Source organism: Carassius gibelio, chromosome A2 (assembly GCF_023724105.1).
Source record: "Carassius gibelio isolate Cgi1373 ecotype wild population from Czech Republic chromosome A2, carGib1.2-hapl.c, whole genome shotgun sequence".
NCBI lineage: Eukaryota > Metazoa > Chordata > Actinopteri > Cypriniformes > Cyprinidae > Carassius > Carassius gibelio.
Genome location: NC_068372.1, coordinates 20,540,445 through 20,563,218, shown reverse-complemented (window position 1 = coordinate 20,563,218; position 22,774 = coordinate 20,540,445). Strand labels below are relative to the sequence as shown.

The following is a 22,774-nucleotide window of genomic DNA, read 5'->3' as shown; positions in this document are numbered from 1 at the left end:
AGCTGTTCTTATTTACATAAAAGGTAGGAAACAAAAGTAGTTTAAAATGACACTAAGAATAGCCAAGTTCTTGTTTCTATTATAGTGTTCCCTAATGCTTATGCAAATACGTGAGTAACACCAAATTATGGCCTGGGGCAATGAGGCTGATGTGCTATAGGGCCCACAGTAGTCAAGAAGCCATGCACTTCTTCCTGATGCAGTTAGGTGAGCATTGCTTGGATAATATTATGCATCTAATGAGTTGCAATGAATGATTTAAGATGCATACAGATAGTCCAGTAAAGTTTCATAAATAAACAAAAAGCTGCTGGTGCCCTGTGGGCCTAGAGGACCATAATCCATCCTTGTTTAAAGGGCCTGGAGTTCAGTTACTTATATGAATTCTGGGCTAATTCAGGGTATGGCTTCTGATTAGAGGCAGCTCTAGGAATATGAGATCATGAGGCAGAGGTTTCTGGGCCAGGCCATTGGGGACCTGCTGCTAGAGACCCTTGCTTACTCTAGTCTGGTCTATTTTAAGTGAGGTGTGTTATGAGACTGAATACCAAAGGAGTACCCTTTTAAGGGAGTAAGGAATTTGGAAAGGACTCAGTGGTATGACACAAACAAAACCTTAAATACCATAAATTTACATGGGGGTAGTCCTAATGGACTCGTAATCCAAAGGTAGTGGGTAAGAGTCTTGGTAGCTGCAGGGATGTAGGTGGGTATGGAGTCAAAATAGGGCCATATATATCTGCAAAATAAAACAATGTTTTGCAAACAAAAAAATATGTTTTGCAAAAATAAAATATGTTTTGCAAATAAAAATAGAGTATTGAGGAAAAAAAAATGCTTTTTTGCAAGTAAAAAAAAAAATAATTGCAAAAGAAAAGTTTACCACAAGAGAAAAAATAAAGTTTAGCAAAGTAAAACTTCAGCAGCAATGACTTTGCAACACATTTCCCTTTGCGCTGCTCCTTTAAATCCGCGTTTCAGTCATCCGTGCCTCTGCGGTGCAAGCTTTCCTTTGCGCTTCATTTTTTCTTTGCGCCTCGCTTTGTGTCACTGATTTGACGTGGGGGAGGGGTCAAGAGGTTGAGGTGTGTACAAGGGATGAAGGCGCGTCCTTCTCGTTACGTCATCAGCGCGAGCCCCAGACCGAGTGGATCGATCGAAATGAAGGAGCAGAGACATGCGGGTGATGGATCACAGGTATGTGTTATTGATCGCTTTCTTGTTATTATTATTAGACTCCTATATTATTAATAACAGATACTTCAGACCGGCCAGAGGGTGGTATTTAACGGGGTTTTGAAGTAAAATTATTTGAGTAACACATAGGCTATTATGTGTGGAGAGCTTTCACTGAACATCATCTCTTTTATTTGATTGAGGTGGGCCTGTAGAGGCTTTTTGCACCTCTTTTGTTGTCAGTTTGTGTTCCTACCTCGTCTCTAAGCCAGCCTTGACTCCTTTACTAGTGGGTGGAATAACCATCCTCTCCACACAGAGTAATCTAAGCCCAGACCAGTTGTGGGAAATTGGACTACTGCAAAACCCTGTCACTCCTCCAGTCCTATGTGAGGTATTTTAAGAATTTGTGTCTTTTAATGTAATGTTTTCATGCAAGATATTGCCCCAATGTCCATAAACTATTACCAACTTTTAACAGATTGCACAAGGCGATGACTCTGACTGGGACACAGACAGTATCTCTGACCAGCCGTGGACAGGAATTGTAGTTCCTCCAGTCGAATGCCCCTTACTGAAGAACTTAAGGCCCAAATTCAAACTTTTTTTAACCCAACCTCACACTCTCAAAACTATGGAAGAGACCATTATTTAGTTTTAAATTTTGTGCTGCTTCATTCTTAATTGACACTAAATCAGTCATTGAAATGACTAGTTACCAAATGATACATTTACAAGCAAATTAACATCCAAGTCAATAAAAAACAAACTTAAGGTGACATTGCATGCTTGTTTTATTTTCTGTATTGGCTATATTTAAAGCAGAAAATGGCTAGTATAACAACTTGTGTTCTCTTAACACATTCATTAAGATATACAATTTTACATTATGTAACACGTTGTGTTCTCTACACATACACAGTAAATTTCAAAACCATAAGAACATTTACCAATGTATAAAAGTTTTTATTTTCCTGAACATGTACAATTCCATACCTTTAGTATAATTTTAAATTCAGTTTAAACCATTGTCAAATTGAATGGCTTGGTTGGGGTTGATATTGTCTGAATTAAATCAATTACATTTTAACATTAATTTGTAGTTTTTTTTTTTACAATATTTATACTAAATCAACTCTGTCAGTTCATACATAACACAGCTTTCAATTTCTTGGAGAAAGTCTTGCAGAAAGTTGATTATAGCGGTTTCATAAGTCTCTTGTACTGATCCCTTCTCCGACATTTTCGGAAGAATGTTCTGCATGATGAAGTCTGCATCAGCCTGTGGGAAAAAAAGAAAAACAATCATCCATTTTCAGGTACATATGCACATGCAAAAAAGCTACTTTATTACCATTTTCTACTATTATTTTTTTTGTAAGGAACAAGTGTTTGACAATTATTCTTTAAATTGGCAAATTATAATTTTCCTATCTATAACATTCCTAAAATGAAATACAAGATATAGGCATATTTTTTTTTTCCAGTTACTGATACCTTATCATCATCATCATCCACCACATCAGGGAAAAAGAACTGGTGGCAAAGTCCTGAATGGTTTTCCAGGATTGTAGACTTCAAGACCTTTTCAGATTTGCTTCAACAAAGGGACCAAACGTAGAGTTGCATGAAGCACAATTGATCTGGAAAAAGAACCAGAAAATTATTGCATAATATAGACAGTGTTGTGGCTAATCCATATATCTGGTAGGCAGCAAAATTAAAACCGTTTGCAAGGTTTCAAATGTAAAGAAGTTAGAAGACTTTTTCTGACCTTATTATGGCCTCTTTGTTCTCAGGTTTAACGGCCCCAATAAAACCACAGTTAATAATTTGTTCATACCATGCAGAGAGATCAGTTTCTTCTTCCTCCACCTGAAAAAACATAAATATGTAAACTGTGCGTAGAAATAAAGGTTTTATGAATTTGAAGCAGGAGGCTGCTGCTGCTGACCCTGAGCTGACTAAATCTGACCAAGGCTTTGGGTCAGAAGACCTATTCAATTCTGTGCAGCTGTACAGACATCAGAATATTCTCTCTGTTAAATAGGTCATCACAACATCATATAGGATTATCTGGATCAGGTGTTTTAAACTCAGTTCCTGGAGGGCCACAGCTCTGCACAGTTTAGCTCAAACCCCAATCAAACACATCTGATTCAGCTAATCAAGATCTTCAGGATTACTAGAAACCTCCAAACAGGTGTGGGTTGGAGCTGGTGTGATCTAAACTGTGCAGAGCTGTGGCCCTCCAGGAATTGAGTTTCACACAAATGATCTAGAAAAAGTGCATTAACAATGTATCATAAACATCACAGCTTTTAAACATAGTCTATAGGGATGTGACCTACTGTATATAAATAAACTTGTTCGGAATCAAAAAGAGGTTTATTTCAAATTATGTTTACACATACAAGGCATTTGTTTTGTATTTGTTTTTTGTTTACAGTATATTTTGAGAGACACCTTTGGCATCGTTTATAGTCCATAATACAACTAGGGCGTGGAGAATAATAATAATTATTTATTAATTATAAAACAACGTGAAAGGTGTGCATATTGAGAGAAATGTACAGCCGCCGATGCAACCCGCATTAATTGATCTCTAACTTACTTAACTTGAGCAAAAGCGTTGATACACATAGTTACATATAGTTATCGGTCTATCTAGCGAACTTGAAGAAAGCGATCAATAACACATACCTGTGATCCATCACCCGCATGTCTCTGCTCCTCCATTTCGATCGATCCACTCGGTCTGGGGCCATAGACAGTAAAAGAAATGGACACAGCGACCCCATTGCAACTCAATTGAGACAAATGAAGCCCAGTTTTAGCGTTTTTTAGCACTTCCGTTTCTGACGCGCAGACTCAAACGAAGCTTGATGACGTCAGCAACCTGTCTGACAGATGTAAATCTTCTAGTAGCTGTGAGTGCAAACTGTCATCGTTAATCTTGCAGAGACGGCGAGCTTGAGCAGGGATTTCTTTGGCGTGAGTGAGCAGGAGTAAGTATTCTGATTAATTATTTTGTATAGTATTTTAAAATGTAACGGCAGTACGCCATATTAAGTTAATTGCCTGCGAGCTTCTCCACCTGTCTGTACGGTAATGCGACAGAGAGCCGAGTGGTTATGACGCAATCGTTAGCCTATTTTTTACAAAAACTGTTTATACGGGGCCATAATGTAACATAGAAGGTAATGGAGCCCATTATACATTTTCGTGTATCTTTAGAAATAAATAATGGACAAACAGAGTCTTTAAACGCCTCAGATGTAAAGTTATTCGCTGTCAAAGTGACGCCAAAATGAATGGGAGTCAATGGGAATGCTAACGCAAGTGAAGTTCTGCTAAAAGATGGCAGCCCCCACCCGACTTCAACTTCCGGTCGAGTTCCTTGCCCCTTGTCTGGGGCTCGCGCTGATGACGTAACGAGAAGGATGCGCCTTCATCCCTTGTACACACCTCAACCTCTTGACCCCTCCCCCACGTCAAATCAGTGACACAAAGCGAGGCGCAAAGAAAAAATGAAGCGCAAAGGAAAGCTTGCACCGCAGAGGCACGGATGACTGAAACGCGGATTTAAAGGAGCAGCGCAAAGGGAAATGTGTTGCAAAGTCATTGCTGTTGAAGTTTTACTTTGCTAAACTTTATTTTTTCTCTTGTGGTAAACTTTTTTTTTTGCAATTATTTTTTTTTACTTGCAAAAAAGCAATTTTTTTCTCAATACGCTATTTTTATTTGCAAAACATATTTTTTTTATTTGCAAAACATATTTTTTGTTTGCAAAACATTGTTTTATTTTGCAGATATATATGGCCCTATTTTGACTCGATAGGTGGGGGGAATGAATGTACAGCACTCTCTTCCACCATCAATACCATGACTGAGGTGCAATGAGCCCTTAACTGCTCCCCGGGTGATGCAGCAAAAATGGCTGCACACTGCTCCGAGTGTGTGTGTTTCATTACTCGCTGCTGAGTGTGTGCACATGGATGGGTTAAATGCAGAGCACAAATTCCGAGTATGGGACACCATACTTGGCTAAACATCACATCATTTTCACTTTCACTTTTATCCATAGACTTATGAAAATGATTAACTTATACCTCCTCCATTCCTGTAGCAGAGGTAAGGAAACCTCCAGACGTTTCCCAGGCCCACTGCGTAGCCAACACTGGTGAGGACAAACTCAATCTGGTTTCCCCAGTTTCCCCTTCTGGAGTTTTCATCTTTCTTTACTGGCTCTCCCGGAACTGCTCCGTTCTGAAACACAGACACACATATGAATGAAATGAAAATGTTGATGTTCACCGCCGGGATCACTCGCTGAGTCAGAGAGCAGTAAACTAATTTTTTTTTTTTTTTTGGATACATAATATGCTTATGAACTGTGTTCAATCAACATCAAGATTCTAGGTTAATATTTATGAGCATATGGGGAAATATATTTTAGGTGCTGAGAGGTCAATTGCTTAAAGTGGTCCTGAAAACTGAATTTTTACATTACATGGCCATCCAAGTCATCCAAAATGCATACACTTCATAAAAACAAAAAAAAACATGAATAGGTTAAGTTTAGCTTGACACAAGTCAACTTAATTGCCAAAACAAAAACAAAAATGTTAATGCCATGGTGAAGTGATATTGCACATCCAGCATGTGGAGCTCCCACAGTAATGCAAGTTTGAGTTTGGGTCGTCAATTCATAACCCAATTTCCACTACTTCCTACAGTATAGCTTTCTACCAATAAAAACATGTTACAAGAGGAAACTAAAAGAAAGCAAGAAGTTAATCACATGTAAAAGTTTGTATCAATTTCGTGAAAACTCCTAAATTGAATGCAAGGACTGTTGAGGGCTCAGAGAGCATGCTGGAGCGCACTTGATGTGATCTGAAATCACCGTCATGTGCACAAGAAAAACATTTGGTATTGTCAGCCTGATTTAAAGTTTACTCTCTCCATCTGTTCTCATCAGATGGTCTTCATGTTGACCTCTAAGGCAAGCTCACGATCTGATCTAAGCACGCGCTCCATCCCCACAGTGAGCACGCTGCGGGAGATGAAGATTCAGCGCCAATGCTCGCAATCTTTCCTGCAGCTCTGTGGATGAATCCAGACTGCACTTGATGATTCTAGTGAGCAATTTTGCTTTACAAAATGCATAGTTGACAACTATGTTGTAATTTTAAACTTGCCGTTCTATCATGAGTTTCATTGTGAGTTTATTGCATGTGAAATATTGTAAAAGAATAAGAAAATCTTTAGATGATGTTCAACCGTTGTGATAGGCTGACTGTCTAAATATAAAAAGATTATGAGCTGGCTGTGTAACTATATTGAAAGGATTTTAATGGCAGAAAGAGTGTCAGCTGTAATGGTGTTTTGTTTTTTTTTTGTTTTTTTGCTTGTTTTAGGTTTGCTTCAAGTTACACAAGGCACTACACAAACACACACATTTAAACTCACTGCAGCATCTGAGTCTGAGCTCCCTGGGCCATTGCTCCCTGCAGGATCACACAGACACATGTGCATCAGCAAAATTAACAATAATCCAAAGTTTGCCTTTTAGCCCAAATGAAATATTCATTTTGTTAAGCATTAAACAATGCAACATTTCTTAAATAAGAACACAAAAACCCTAATGATAATGCTTTTTGGACAACCACTTGAAATCTGAACCTGAAAGCAGTCTAACAGTACAAATCCACCGAAGCAGAGTGAGCAAAGCTGAGGAGGCATTTTCAATTCATTCTCTACAGGAGCTGAGTAAAGGACTTGCACAGGGGATTTTGGGATTGACAGCAAAGCAGAGCAAGTGGTGAGAGTGTCAAAACATTGAGAAACACTCCAATACAAATTAGATGTGGGGCAACCAAACACAGTAAGGTTAAGGCAGTGACATCTGTCATAAAAAATAGAAAGTATTCTGTAATTTCTAATGGATTATTGCAAATAAATCCAGTCATTGCTGCAAATGAATGCTTTGCAATCAGGTTTTTGACCATGTAATCTGAGACCAACTCAAAAGTGTCAAATCTCTAGCATTTTGAGTCGTATTGCAGGGATTTCTCCTGCACCAGTGGACACATGGGTGTGACTGGGTGGAGTTCAGGAGGTGGGCAGCTGTGATGGGTTGTGCTGAGAATAAGGAGGAAATTCAGAGTAGACTACAACAGAACAGCTGGAAGATGGACCACCTTTAAATATGTAAACCTCTTCAACAAAATGCTACTAAATACTTCTCTGCATCTATCCATCAATAACACTGCAGTCCAACATAAATTATAATATGGACTGTAGCTCAATGGCCCATCTGTGCTCACACACAAGGATATGTTGTGTTTACCTTCCAGTGATTCTATGAATTGTTCAGTTAAGTTTTTATCTGCTGCACTCTGTGATCCCTGTCCCTGTGCTCTGGAACACCTAGTTGTGTCAGCCGTTGCCTTTTACTCCAAGGATCTGTCTTACTGAGCACAGAGTGTGAGAGAGAAAGATCATCCAGCTGGGCCCATCTGCCCATTTATGTAAGGCCAAGACACTCATAAACACAAGATCTCAGGGGGACCTGAGTCAAAAAGAATGGTTGAGCTATTTGACATTCTAGAAAAGAAACAAATGAAGCAAGAAGGAAAAAAGGAATATAAAAAATGAGGATAGCAAAAAGGAAAAGGAAAAATTTACAAATCAAAGAAAAATGAATGGTTCCCACTTTAAAAAAAAGAAAAACAGGAAAAAAAGAAAAGATGTCCATAAAACTGCTTCAACAAAACAATTGCCTCATATAATCACATAACAGCACCGATCTAATTTTTCAGCAAAATTCTGTTCCACAATGCCTTGAAGCCTGTGAGTGACAGCAGCACAGCTCCCACATTGCAGGTGTGTGACCCTGTCAAGTTAAGAAGGGGTGAGAACTGACCTGTGACTTCTCAATTCAGCACACAGAATGCCTGGAGATGTTCAACAGATCCATATCAGCTCAATGTGGGGTGTGCAAGTTTTTGGAGCATGAAGTTTTTTTTTTTTATCTTTTCCAATAATTTTCTGATATAAACCATTACAGATTATATCATCTGCTCCAATGAACAGATAATAATCAAGAAGAATAGTTGATTATATAAAATAATAATTGATGCATACGATAAATCTAAATATTTCTAACAAAAATATAAATATTACTAAAAGGAAATATTTTGATTATATTTAAAAAATCTTAGATTACGTAACACATCAATTGTGGCAGATTATGTAACATACCAGTTGAAAAGACATAATAATATTTAGTTGCATTTAAACAATTATAAATGCAACCCTAAGAGAACTATAAATATGTTTAAGGTGAATAGAGAAACTGAAATTCTCACGGGGGGAGCTTTTAATTTATTTTTTGACCCCCTACAGATGGTTGAGTGACATTATGTTCTCTGATTGTGCATGTCAAAATTGCATCACTAAATAAACACACTTCACACATGAGCTCACCAGATTTCTCTGATTTCCAATTAACTAACCCTTTAAATACTATCAAAAGATAGTATCAAAAGATTATTTTAAGATTCGCACTGAGAAGAGTGATGCCATGTTTACAGATTGAACATTCATTCTTATATAAACCCTCACTCACATGAAATCCCTGCGCTCCCGAAAGGAAAGTCTATGGAAAAGGGAGATATAGTCTAAATACTGTGATGAATCAATGACTTCCTGCTCTCTGAAGTCAAAGACTCAAAGGTGTGGCCAATGGAGTGGCCTTGGCAAAAATAGCGCAGATTCCAAAACCCACTCCAGGCAGTGAAACTTCACAAGGCTCCACGGGTCCAAACATAAAAAGAGATTATATACCTACTGCTGATTAATGCTGCAAAACATTTCCCATCAAGCTGGTGAGTTTACAGGAAAGCAAAAAGCCAAAACCAAAGCAATTTGGTAAAAGAGCAAGGAAGTCAAAGGAAATGTGTTCTCAGCACTTCTGAAATAGCTAAACACCCAAGTCCTCTGGATTCACCGTACGGCAGATATGACCTTTCCCCTTTTTAAAACTCCCTACTGACCCCCAGATCACATTTCAAAGGCAGCATCCTCAATCTTTCTATGCTGATAAGGGCTTTATTCTCCTCAGGAAAAGTAGGAACATACAACAGGCCTATTCAAAGACCCCAGTAAGGTAACTTTCACCTCTGGTTTGTTTATCAAGGTCAGAGGTAAGACCACAAGGGTTGTGACTGCTACCAAAAAGCCTTTTACTCTTACAGAGCTTCAGCTGAATCTCATGTTTCAGAGGATTTTAATCTTTTCCTACATTTTACAAGTCAGCTATGAGGCATTTGTATGATAACTTTATGAAAAGCTATTGCACCAACATGTTAATTTCTATATCAGCAAATACAGTGAGTTTGTAGCAGGACAACCAGTTTGTGTCCCAAAGGCAGATAGGGATGGGTGGAAGGAGTGGTAGAAATCAAAAACCATCTTCAGTAATAACAAGTCTTGACAATAAAGCTGTAGAAGAAAAGAGCAAGGCAGTCCTAGCTAGTTAATTTGACAATTGCAATTCAAGATAGATGAGTGTTCGTTATTTTACTTCTTTAGTTATGTCCCCCTAAAAAGCACTCAATGGGTAAACAAGGGTATGTTCATTCTCTTCAACTGGAATGAAATTAACCAGCGTGGACAGCCCTTAAAGAAGGCATTATCCAGTCTCTGTGAGGTGAAAGTAATTCTGCTAAAGATTCAAAGCTTCAGCTTCTCACCCTGTGAGCAGTAGGTCATATTCCCACTCTCTCATTGGCTTAAACCCTGAAAACACTCTTCTCATGCTTGATCAATCATCTGCAATCGTGACTTGTCAGACAAGACACCCCAAATCTGAACAAGGGGCACAAAAACGGGGAAGTGACGATGGCCTCAGGACATTAGGAGTTTGCATCACTCAATCTACGCACATGCTGTCACATACACGTCCATACACGAGGATATGTTAATAAAGACTGGCATAAAGCAACATGCAAACAATCTGGTTCAACAAGTGTTCCCAATGTAAGAAATTGAATATGTAATTATTACAATGGGCAGATGATCCGGTTATTAAGAATTACAGAAGCATCATGAAACAGAATAAAATTTGAATATTAAGAGATATTAGTCTGCAAATTAACACTGGATTACAATATATACTCACTGCCATTCAAACGTTTGTAGTCAGTAAGAATCTACAAATACTGGACAACTGCATTAAAATATTGCACAACTGTTTCCAACATTGATAAAATTAGCACCAAATCAACATATTAGAATGATTTCTAAAGGATCATATGACACTGAAGATTGGATTATGATTGCTGAACATGTAGCTTTGCCATAAACGGAATAAATTATACCTTAAACTAGATTAAAATTACATTTTAAACTATTTTAAATTATAATAGTATTTCACAACATCACAGTTTTTACTATAAAATAAATGCAGTGTTGGTGACTTCCTTAAAGGGTTCCTATTATCCACTTTTAGAATTTTAGTCAGTGTATAATGTGTATGTTTGGGCATAAAAAGATCTACAAAGTTACAAATCACAAAGTCCACTCCAAAGGGAGATATTTTGTTAAAAAAAAAACCTTTCAAGAACTACAACAAATGGCTTGGTAGGACTACAGCGTTGTTTTCCGGGTTTTGTGATGTCACAAAGCAGCCCATTAGAATATCATTAGAAAAAGTCCCGCCTACAGAAATTCAAATGGTTTTGTCGTGGTTTGAATGATTGGTTGAGAGCATCAGACAAGAAGACAACGAAGAAGAAATGGTTCATGTTTTGTAATTTGTAATTTAATTCATAAATAACTATTCAAATTGACAGCAATGCATATTTACAGTACCTTTTGAATTTCTGAAATAAACATAATACATTATACCGTTGCACTTATCTGTACATAGTAAAAGCAGTTATTTTTCAGCGGGTGTGCCCGAATCATGAGTCTGTATTCAGAAAAGCATGGATCAATGCAGACAACGTAATGTCTATCAGCAATCGGTGATGGAAAATGCAATCGTCTATCAACCCAACCCTAGTTACCACTCTAATATGTTTTGCAATATCTGTGCGTGCAAAAGTTCTTGTTCAATATTCTTGGGCTCTGAAACCAGCTCAAATTGATATGGTAATATTGACACCATCCTTAACTATACCAAAACTGACAGAACTTGCTACTTTGGCAAGGGGTGGGGCAGTACTGAAACACCATCTAAGCTGTTCGGCAATCACAACGCACTGGGATAGCTAACCATTTTTACAAAAACTGTATACTTATAGTATACCTATAAGTTCACTTTTAGTATATTGTGCACTACAAACTACAAACATAGAGGTAAACTAGTACTCAAAGTTTGCTACTAAAAGTAAACTTTTATATACTAGAAAATGGGCCAATTTAGTCCCACTAACAAGTATACTCCGAGAAAACTGACATTTGTATACTGGCTATACTTAAAGTATACTTAAAAATATACTTGAACTTGATAAATTTGATAAAAATACCCAGCCCAAATTCAGTTCATAGTGTTGTTCACCCTCTTGTTCTATAATGAAAATGCCTTTTTGTAAACAAATAATGCTTTTCTGAACACCTGGATGAAGTCAAACACCTTATAGAATCCAGATCCATCTCAATAATGGAATGTTTACGAGGACAGATATTCATCTCTGTAATTCCTTACGACATGTTGCTACACAGTTCTGGAAATGTAAAACAGCATTCCAAGAATGACCAAAACCATTCTAAAGGGAAATTGTGAGACTTACACTTTAGTGAATTCTCAAATCTAACTCTATCAAACACTTAAAAGTAAGAATTAAAGACAGTTACTAATCCCTTTAGTTCCCTAGTTCCTTCCTATAAAAAAACAATCTGAAATATTTTCTTGAGAAGTTCCCTCAAAGACTGAGTTCGTACCCCCATGTTGATAACTGAGGCCTCAATATTCCACTTCCTTTGGTCTTACCTTTATTCTGTTCATTGTAAACCCCAGCTAGAAGTGCCTACTCAAACAGGAACCTACAGCATTCAGGCAAGCATCAGCATGTAAGAAGGTCCAGAGCAGACTGACATAGCTCCATGTGGAACCTACTGTATTCTACACTTGAGCCGTGGGTGGGGAGTGGGGAGGAGCCTGAAGGTGTGGCTTAAGGGAGTTTCACTAGGTTACTACAGATACAGGTGCATCTCAATAAATCTGAATGTAGTGGAAAAGTAAATTTATTTCAGTAATTCAACTCAAATTGTAAAACTTGTGCATTAAATAAATTCAGTGCACTAACAATGAAGTGGTTTAAGTCTTTGGTTATTTTAATTGTGATGATTTTGGCTCACATTTAACAAAAACCAATTCACCATCTCAACAAATTAGAATACTTTATAAGACCAATAATAAAAAACAAAAAAACATTTTTAGTGAAATGTTGGCCTTCTGAAAAGTATGTTAATTAACTGTATATGTACTCAATACTTGGTAGGGGCTCCTTTTGCTGGCGTGGCATGGAGGTGATCAATTTGTGGCACTGCTGAGGTGGTATGGAAGCCCAGCTTTCTTTGACAGTAGTCTTCAGATCATCTGTATTTTTTGGTCTCTTTTTTCTCATTTTCCTCTTGACAATACTCTATGGGGTTCAGGTCTGGTGAGTTTGCTGGTCAGTCAAGCACACCAACACCATGGTCATTTAACCAACTTTTGGTGGTTTTGGCAGTGTGGGCAGGTGCCAAAACCTACAAACCTTCTACAAAAAGCTGGTCAGTAGAAAGAAGCATGGTAAATGGGTGCATTGAAATTGGTTTTCAAAAAACACAATGGACCAACACCCGCATATGACATTGAACTCCAATTCATCACAGACTGTGAAAACTTAACACTGGACTTCAAGCAATTTGTGCTATGAACTTCTCCACCCTTCCTCCAGACTTTGGTTTCCCAATGAAATAAAAAACTGGCTCTCTTCTGAAAAGAGGACTTTAGACCACTGGACAACAGTCTAGTTCTTTTTCTCCTTAGCCCAAGTAAGACGCCTTTGATTTTTTCTGTTGTTCAGCAAATTCCTTGACACGTCTGTGTGTGGTGGCTCTTGATGCCTTGACCCCAGTCTCAGTCCATTCCTTGTGAAGTTCACTCAAATTCTTGAATCGATTTTGCTTGACAATCCTCAAAAGGCATAATTCCTTCTCTCGGTTGGTTGTGCATATTTTTCTTCCACACTTTTTCCTTACACTCAACATTCTGTTAACATGCTTTAATACAGCACTCTGTGAACAGCCAGCTTCTTTGGCAATGAATGTTTGTGGCTCCTTGTGAAGGGTGTCAATTATTGTCTTCTGGACAACTGTCAGCTCAGCAGTCTTCCCCATGATTGTGTAGCATAGTGAACCAAACTGAGGGACCATTTTTTGAAGGCTAAGGAAGCCATTGCAGGTGTTTTGAGTCGATTAGCTGATTGGCATGTCACCATATTCTAATTTGTTGAGATTTTTGTTAAATGTGAGGCAAAATCATTACATTTAAAAGAACCAAATACTTAAACTACTTCAGTCTGTGTGTAATGAATTTATTTAATACACGAGTTTCACAATTTGAGTTGAATTACAGAAATAAATGAACTTTTCCACGACATTCTAATTTACTGAGATGTACCTGTATATTCAGAGTGGTTGCTTCTGCCTATGCACTGCTACCACCTATAATGCCATGGGCAGTTACATCATTTTACATTGATATGTATTAAATGACAGTTAAAATCGAAAGTTGCAACTGTGTTATTTAATGAGCTAACATGAACTAAGACTTGTATATTTTAAAAAGATTAATAACTTCTGTAGCAAATGTAGCTATTGCTCATGTGAATGTTAATGGTTAACTAATGAGGTCTTATTATAAAGTGATACCTATGGGTCTTTTGCACTTTAATCTGTTTAAAACTGATGACTGGATGATGGTGAGATCAAATCTCTGTGTGGAGCACTGGCTGCTGTCAGAATCCTTGAAATCTCACTGGATTATTACATCTAATGGCAAAAATAATGTTTAGAAATGTAAACTGATATTTCCTACTGACACACTACAGCAAAACATAGAAAAAAAAAATGATTATGCTACAAATAAATGTATCAAACGTTCCTTTATATATGACTTGACCTTAAAAGTTTTATAACAAAATGATAAAAAAAAATATATTATATCCTTAGAAAAGTTGGTTATCGAAATGCTTTGTTTGGAATATGAAATGTAAAAAAAATGCTGAAAACACGAGCAAAACTTTTGCCTCAAACAAATACGGAAATGTAAAACAAAAACAAATCTAACCACAAATGCATGTGATTTGGGGGTGTAAGCGTGTGGAAAGAGGTTTAAGACTGTTCTCCAGGACTGACTGGCATGACAGCTCTGAAATTGATGCTCTGACATTTTCATCTCTCCTGCTTCCTGAGGCCTCAGTTTGTCATGGCATTTGCATGGCTTGGAGTTTGCAGAAGCCCTGAATTAGCGATTGCTTTACTGTGGGGTCAGCTCTCTTCCTCAGAAGCCCTCTGGCAAATTATCCTAACCATATTTGAAACACAAAAACTTGACCCAGTCAGTGAGAATCGTTAAAGCTCAAATCCCCCTGCATTAGCCTGTCAAACAGGCAGTGCTTTAAATTACATATTGAGCAAAAGGATGTATTTTCAGAGAGCATCTTTGCCCTTTGGTCGGGAAATAAGTAGGCTCACTGCTGTGACAGCTGCAGAGGTGGCAGTAGGGTCTGCCAAAATACACTTGTTCAGAAGACAAGTGTGTTTACACAGAATGACTCTTATGTAATAGACCGCAAAACTAAGAGCAATTTTTTTTTTTACATTTCAATGTTAATGCTATAAGGCTAGTGAACTTAGAAACTATTGTAGTCCAAGAGCCCTTAATTCTGGAAAGAATGTAATTGAGAAATGTAGTCTAGACATAATATTTTAAAAGGTTTCTTGTTTACTTGAAATAGCATTACAAATATTGCGTTAGATTTTTTTTTCCCCAAAGCAATTTAGTGTAAACCCCAACCAACAACTGATTTTGGTCCACTCCATCACGCAGTCAGCCGTCAAGAAAATATTAGGTCCTAAAAATCATGAATCCGATTCTATCTATCAGGATGTGCTATGCCACCGATGTTAAGGTTTTTTTAAGCATGGTCTGGAAATCAACGATTTGACTGACATGACCAATGAACCAATGAAATTAGCAGTGGGACGGGGTTTGCGCTACTAATAATAGTCATGCAAATAATATTAAGAATTGATGTAGCATAAACAGCCAGGTTATTATTCAAAAATTAAAATAATGGAGGTATTTAAATTTTTGGGTGAACTGTCGGCATTAAATAGAAATCCACCCAATCTATTTTCTAAATGCATGTTTTAGATCTTATTGTGAATGATTAATGCATGCATAATGTTTTATTTTTTTTTAACCTTTTTTTCATCAGAATGTCATAACTAGACCTTCTGCTGAAAAACAAAATACGTTTCTATGATTATTTATGCAGGACTTTTCTGATTTTATTTAGTCCACTTAAACAGCAGTCATGCAAGCTTGCTTTCTATTGCCTCTGTTTTTGAGAACAACGCCCACATTTCAAAATCTGATCAGCAATGAATGAACCATGGCCACACCCTACAGTTTTTTTATGTGAATAGAAAGATCTGTCTCTACTTCAGTTTCATCACGACTTTAATCATTATTAAGGAACCTTACAGTATTATAGCTATTAAAGAATAATGGGACAATAATGGAAAATAAAGGAAAAAAATGTAAAGGGAGTCACAAAGGACAAGTCAAAAGATGCAATGAGACTTTAAAAGTGATTAAACATGAGGAAAGTACCCATGACAGAGTGAGGGTCACTAACGCTAGCAGCTATGACAGCTGTTCAGATGGACAACCTTCACTTAGCAACAAAGCTCTGACTGAAGGCCACACGGACAAAATTACAAGTCACGAATCTTATAGGAAATATATCAGACATGCTATTGGTGGATAAAGTGCAAAGTTTTGAAAAGAATTGAAAAAACAAACAAATGTAAAGAGAATTTCTAAGGTATTTCATATAAGACAACACATAAAGAGAAGAGAGAAATGAAGCAAGATGGACAGAAAGAAAGAAAGAAAGAGAAAAAAAGAGAGCAGCTGGAAGCCCAAGAGCGCATTGAGTGTGGGACAGGAGAGACCACTGCCTCCGAGCACACATATGCTTCTGAACTGCTCTTTTCCCCTCTTTTTGCTCTTTTCTCTTTTCATATACAGAGGGCTTTAAAAGTCTAGGAGTCTAAAGTGAAAATCTGCGATCAGAAATTTCATTTAAAGCTGAAAATAAGCAAGCTTTTAAATAAAATTTTTACATTGCATGTGAACTTTGTACAAAATTTAAGCACTGGATGCTCATTCTTAAATCATACTGGACAATTTGATCATTAGCTTGTACATAAACTAATGGAGTTCATGGAGTTGGCATGAATGTTAAAGCAATAGGAAATACTGAATACTAAGAAATTAAAAAAGTGAAAAAGTGACCATCCAAAGTTAAATCCATGTGTACACAAACAACATCAAAACACACACATATGTGTTCAGTTTCAGTCTCAAACGCAATCTGTAAAAAAATAAATGGGAAAAAAAATATTGTTGGTGATATAATGTTCATATGGTATGTGCAGTTTGCTGACATTACGCTAGGTAATATACCCTAAGTAATAAATATTATTGACAGTACATGCTCACAATAGCCTAAATACTTGTGCATATGACACACCTACACATGATGCAGTTCTATAGCTGCACTGTGGAAGAGACTGATAACTTATTGCAAAACTCACTTGCCGTTTTGTGGATAAGACACATGCCTTTGATGTGATTCGACCCGGGTTCGAATCCACTGTGAGACACCAATATGTCCCTGAGCAAGATACTTAACCCCTAGTTGCTCCAGAGGCGTGCGACCTCTGACATATATAGCAATTGTAAGTAGCTCTGGATAAAAGCGTCAGCTAAATGATTAAATGTAAATATATGTATCTCTTTAAAAGTATTAAAAAAAAATTATCAAGTGTTGCAATCAAAACACTTTCTAAATGCTGATCGTCATACTGTAAATTATTGGAAAGGCATTTTAACCCAGTAATATGTTGCTCAATATGATATGTAATATGTAACCAACTCATTTCTGTTAATACTGTTATGCTGCGTTCATGTATCCCTGGGAAGTTCGTACTTACGAGTTGACAAGACTTAATTATGACGTTGGGTATGTTCATGTCATTTTAGTCGGCACAAGATGGAGGTGTACCTTATTTTAATAAATAACAAGAAAATACAACAGGGTTTATTAACTCAGCTTATAGAAAATGAACAGCAGAGAATTTGAATCTGGTGTTTTTTGCGTTTTTTATTAAAAAATAAAATAAAATTGATGAAGCCACTTTAATCTGTATAACATAAAAACGTATTAATTGTTAATAATTGCTACAGTGCAATCCTGTCTATCAATTTCAACAAAAAAATTACTGTCAACAACAGACGCTGCATCCATCGATCCAGCCATGTTTCTCATTGACACGCCTCTAACTTGGAAACTCCGGGGTTTTTGAGTTTTCCACTCGTCATTACGACTTTGCGGTGGCGTTCATGTGCATTCAACTCGTAAATACGATCTATCCGACAAGACTTGAACGCACCATTATATTTATATAAATGCAAACATTTTTGTTTAGCTAGTCCTCAAAACAATTGAGTGATTAAAAGAAAGAAGGAAAAAAATTATCCTGCCTTTCAAACATATGCATGTTAGTCAAATTAAATTAATTAATACAAATTAATTAAAAAAACACAATTGAAACAAGAAATGCAACACAAACATACAACAGGCATATAATATAAATAAATATAGTTTATTCAAATGATTAAAAGTTATATATATATATATATATATATATATATATATATATATATATATATATATATATATATATTTACCGTATATTGTAACATTTTTAAATTTGTAGACAATATATTGTGTACATTACAGGTATATAAACTTCAGTTTGCACATTTATATCAGACAAATCACTCTTAATGTTAACCCTTACCAAAGGATACGACATCATTCTAAGTTATGCATATTTTAGAGCTTAAACAGGGAAACGATGTTTCCCCACAGTATACACACGTGACTAAGTACACGTATAAGGGGTTTAGAGGCTGGAGGCTCTGGCAGATGCACCTGCTCCTCTGTGTGTGTGTGTGTGTTTATGTGTGTTTGTGATGAATCAATGAGCTCTACAGCTGGACACCTGAGTCTGTGGTGCCTCTCAGGGTTCTAGCACTGCTGGAAATGATCAAATAATTAATGTTATTAATCTTTTGTAATTTGCTTAAATTCCTCAAGTGAAATGTGTTACAGATTATAAGGTGGACATCAAGGGTAAAAATCACTCCTTCAAAAGTGACCACAGTTTTTTTCTGACCATTATTCTTTTCTCTGACACTTTTGTTAACAATTAAACAGGATGTTGCTACTGTACTGTACAAGCCTTCGATATGTAAATGACCAGTGTTTTTAACTGGTATGTTAATGAGCTCATGGTTCTGATGTCACATGACGATAATGATCCATGATAATTAAATGAACAAAAAAAAACATTTTCAAAGAGGAATGTGGTCAACCTAACTGATAAAGTCAGATGACCATAGCTCATCTGGTTTTAAAGGTCTCATCCGCAATATCAAGAACTGACAGCTAGTGATGTCTGTCTAAACTATAACAATAAGACTACTAGACCAAAAAAATGTAATGAATATGAAGGCAAAGGTTAGGACTAGGGTTATTGATAGTTAAGGGATAAGGGTTGAAAAAAAAAAGAAAGAAAAAAAGGCCTCTCTAAACATTAAGCATGGCTAAAATAATGCATTGCAATGACATTGTGAACAACTGGTCAATAGAATTATTAATATTCCTTGGTACTAATTAAATAATAAAAGAATTTGCTCATTAAAACTGTTCATGAATATAACTTGATGACAATGCAATTTGAGACTGCACAATTGCTTCGAACTTGAGATATGATGTATGATAGAAAGCGATTTAATTAAGCACTAAGAATACTAACATTCATTTCGAGATTAAAAGAGATGACAATGACAGCCTTGAATGTCAGCGGAGACCATGTCATCTAGATGAGCCCCAGAGACAGATCCCCTGAGAAGACCTCATCAACTAGACGGTCATCGGGACAAGACCACTGGAACCAGACAAGTCCTCTGCACAATCTGACCTGTGTTGCAGCCTGGAATTTAACCACACCATTCTGTTTTTGTCTGGCCAGAGGAGAACTGGGCCCCCTTCTGAGGCTGGTTTCTCCCACGTTTTTTTCTCCATTTCTGTCACCAATTAATTTCTGGTTCCTTGCCACTGTCACCTTTAGCTTGCTTAGACACTCTTGGAACAGAGCTGAACTGGATGATGATATACTGAATCATCAATAAAACTGACCTTAATTGAAAAAACATTTTTTTACTGTCCTCTTGCATCACTGACAAAATATTTTCTTGTTTGAAACTGTAAAGCTAATTTGACAGAATGTTTAGTGTATAAAGTGCTTTATAAATGAAGGTGACTTGACAATGATACATTTCAAAACTCAAAACCTGTCATATAGTGACATTCCTTATTAAAAAAATGTAAATAAATAATATTATTAAAAAGATGTATCTTTTTTAAGTAACAAAATTTAGTTCCACTAGTTTTTATTTAGTCACCAGACTTTACTTTATGTTAATTTGCACAATCCTACTGAATGGTGGAATTCATACAGAGGCAAAAGAAAGGATGCAACCAAAACTGGCACTGCAGCATAAATCTGTGACCCACAAAGTGCCTTATCGGATATCTATACGCTTTATTTCCAACAAATCTTCCCCATGATTGTTTAAGTGACAAGAGCCTTGGTGACTAAAAAAAGGAAGTGAAGGAAGACCGAAAAAAGAGGAGAAATATGGGCCAGCCCTCCTTTCAGCCCGGACACTTTCCTCCTTCCTTCTGTCTCTCAAACTCTGCTCTCCTGCCCACTTCCTTGGAAACTTTATCACATACCCTTCCACCAGCTTCGCCAGAACTTCCCACTGCAATTTGTTATAAAAACTTTTCAGTTGGCCCACACGTGGTCTGGTTTTTAAAGAGCTGCAGCCCCTTTCTCACGTGGTTTGTGGGCTATTGAGTCGTCACAGGCCCACTGAATGATGGCCGAAAAATAAGGCACTGCAGACAATGCTTGGTCTTGATTAATTCAGTTCTTTCAGGAGCCTGCACCGTCGTCCGGGCAGCTTCGTACAATTGCTGCTTTGATGCATCGGGTAACGTGCTCGCTTGCTCGCTCGCTCTCGCAAAATTTTGAAATTTCCCTCTCAACAGAGCTCAACATCTATAAAAAATGTACATGTGGTTGCAAATCCGCATAAATATGACAAGAACACAACTGACCTGATCGGCCATGCAAGCTGCGCTGCTGTTGGATTCCGACATGATTCGATAGTGTCCAGTAGTTCTCTCGTCTCAACTCTTGAGTTCTTCATTCACACCTCACCGCTTGCTTCCGCAAAGAGAGGGGGGGGGGAAAGAACAGCCTCCTTTCGGCCAAGCTTGATTAATGCCTGAATTATTTTCACCTCATTTCATCTGATGGAGTTCTGCTTCCTCTCCGCCTCTTTCAATCATTCGGCATGGAAGTTCCCCCTCCACCGCTGCCACTTTCTCGCACTCTCTCTCTCTCTCTCTCTTTCTCCCTCCCTTTCTGTTTCTCTCTCACTCCCTCATCCTTACCTCCTTCGCTGTATGTACTGCAAGTTGGGGAGAGTGCACCCCTCCTCTTCTGTATCCCCCATTCTGCAAAACAGACCTCTACCTCCACAATGAATGGAGTCATTGTCATTCCAGCACTTTGGCTGCATACTGAGTACTAGGAGCTGCTAGCTTAGCTGCCTGGAGTCACAGGCGCTGCCAAGCTTTTCAGCGGCTGGCCCGCACGATGAAAGACAAAAGTAAGGAGAGGTTCACTTCCATGGGGTGTGCTACTCTCCCTGTCTCTGCATTTCTTCCACTTGTTCTAGGGGCAGCTGCACCCAGACCACCAACGCTTCCATTCAGTGACACTTGACTCTCAAATCCTCATCCCTTGACATTGCCAATTCTCCTGTAAGGTCCTGCAAGAGGCCAGAGGAGGGATATACCCTTCCGTTCGTCTGTCGGTCATACCCTGGCCTCGTAGTTCATCCACTCGCTGCAGGTTACAAGGTTTTCTCAACTATAAACAGGCAAAAATCAATAGCAAAGACATATGGCAGAACGTGAAAAGCTGCATTGCAATTCACACAACAACAACAACAAAAAAGTGTCCAGCAGACAAAAGAAAGCTCTCAGTGGCAGCTCTTGGCGATGGACCCAGCTGAGCATCCTGTTATTGGTGTTAAAAGTTGACAGGCTTCTGGCACTCTGCCTAATGAGCATTTGAAAGAGGTGTATAATGGTGGCGATGCATTTAATTAGCAAACTCCAAGAAGATGCATCAACATTTCTAACCACTTCACAACATTGCATGGACCACACATAACTGAACACAGTACTAATTAGAGCCATGCAATATGTAAGAAAAAAAAACTGCTATTGCGATTTCTTTGATCAATTTAAGGATTTCGAATTAAATTACGATTTTGACACACATAGACATGCTTTACAGTCATAAATGCATTCAGTATGAATGAAAGAAAAGCCAACTAGAGATTTATAAAAAAAAAAAATAACATGTTTCTTAAACAGACATAAGTCAAAATAATCACTAGGTAAAGGTGTGACAAAATGTCTAGACATATGGCAAAAATAAATAAATAAATCTTTAAAAAAAATAAAAGAATTCTATGCATTAGTCATAGAGCTCATTGTAGCGGTGCCTCAGGTGTTGAAATATATTTGTTGCGCCAGGTTCACACGTACTCCGTCTGCAGTGCGTATACAGTATGTGTATGCGGTGCAGAAGCAGAGTGCATTATTGTAACGTGAAAGCATATTAAAATAATGTGCAAGCACGAATCTCTCCACTCGCATGCAGATTTCCTTTGCTCTGTCACAAAACTAGACACGCGTGCTCAGATACATGCTGCCCTCGCCCCGGAGAGAATGCGTACACTTAAAACGTGTCTCCTCTAGTTCAAAATGTGTCCTGTGCACTCACAACTCTCTTTAGGCTCATGCGCTAGATATTTTTTCTTTTCGCACCTTACTATTTCTAACCTTTCTTGTTCACATATTTCACATCTTTTACCGCGTGCAGTGTGAACACGGATACGTTAACATGGGCTCGAAAAAATACACATCACAGACAGAGTGTGTGAACGTAGAGTTACATAGGCATAGCCTATGCCCAGTCTGTTCTGTTCTCGCGCTCCATTTAGGCGCGCTGCATTCTGATTGGTTCGGATAGGATACTGCAGGAGGCCGGGGCTGTGGAAAATTAAACTATAAAGCGATTTAGAAAT

General features: G+C 37.6%; 1 protein-coding gene and 1 long non-coding RNA gene across 4 annotated transcripts in view; both read right to left on the bottom strand.

Annotated features, from left to right (window-relative positions):
- LOC128030762 (sodium- and chloride-dependent glycine transporter 1-like) overlaps positions 1–22,774 on the bottom strand; it is a 51,539-nt gene that overhangs the window by 9,917 nt on the left and 18,848 nt on the right. Inside the window, exons 1-2 of one of the 2 annotated variants that reach the window (XM_052618704.1) lie at positions 20,727–20,962; positions 5,289–5,445 (exon numbers count right to left, since the gene is read on the bottom strand). In XM_052618704.1, coding sequence (XP_052474664.1) covers positions 5,289–5,445; positions 20,727–20,768 — 199 coding nt within the window. In that variant the 5' untranslated portion in view covers positions 20,769–20,962. Of the gene's footprint in view, positions 1–5,288; positions 5,446–20,726; positions 20,963–22,774 lie in introns of those variants that run through there. The other variant, XM_052618713.1, reaches the window with a different exon arrangement.
- Positions 1,947–5,218, bottom strand: LOC128030772 (uncharacterized). 2 transcript variants are annotated; one of them, XR_008187963.1, is made up of 4 exons: positions 3,880–5,218; positions 2,951–3,051; positions 2,674–2,819; positions 1,947–2,458 (listed from the first exon to the last, which is right to left on the bottom strand). It is a non-coding gene; the product is annotated as an uncharacterized LOC128030772 (long non-coding RNA). The 2 variants fall into 2 exon arrangements; XR_008187962.1 differs by having other exon boundaries at positions 3,020–3,051; positions 3,880–4,981.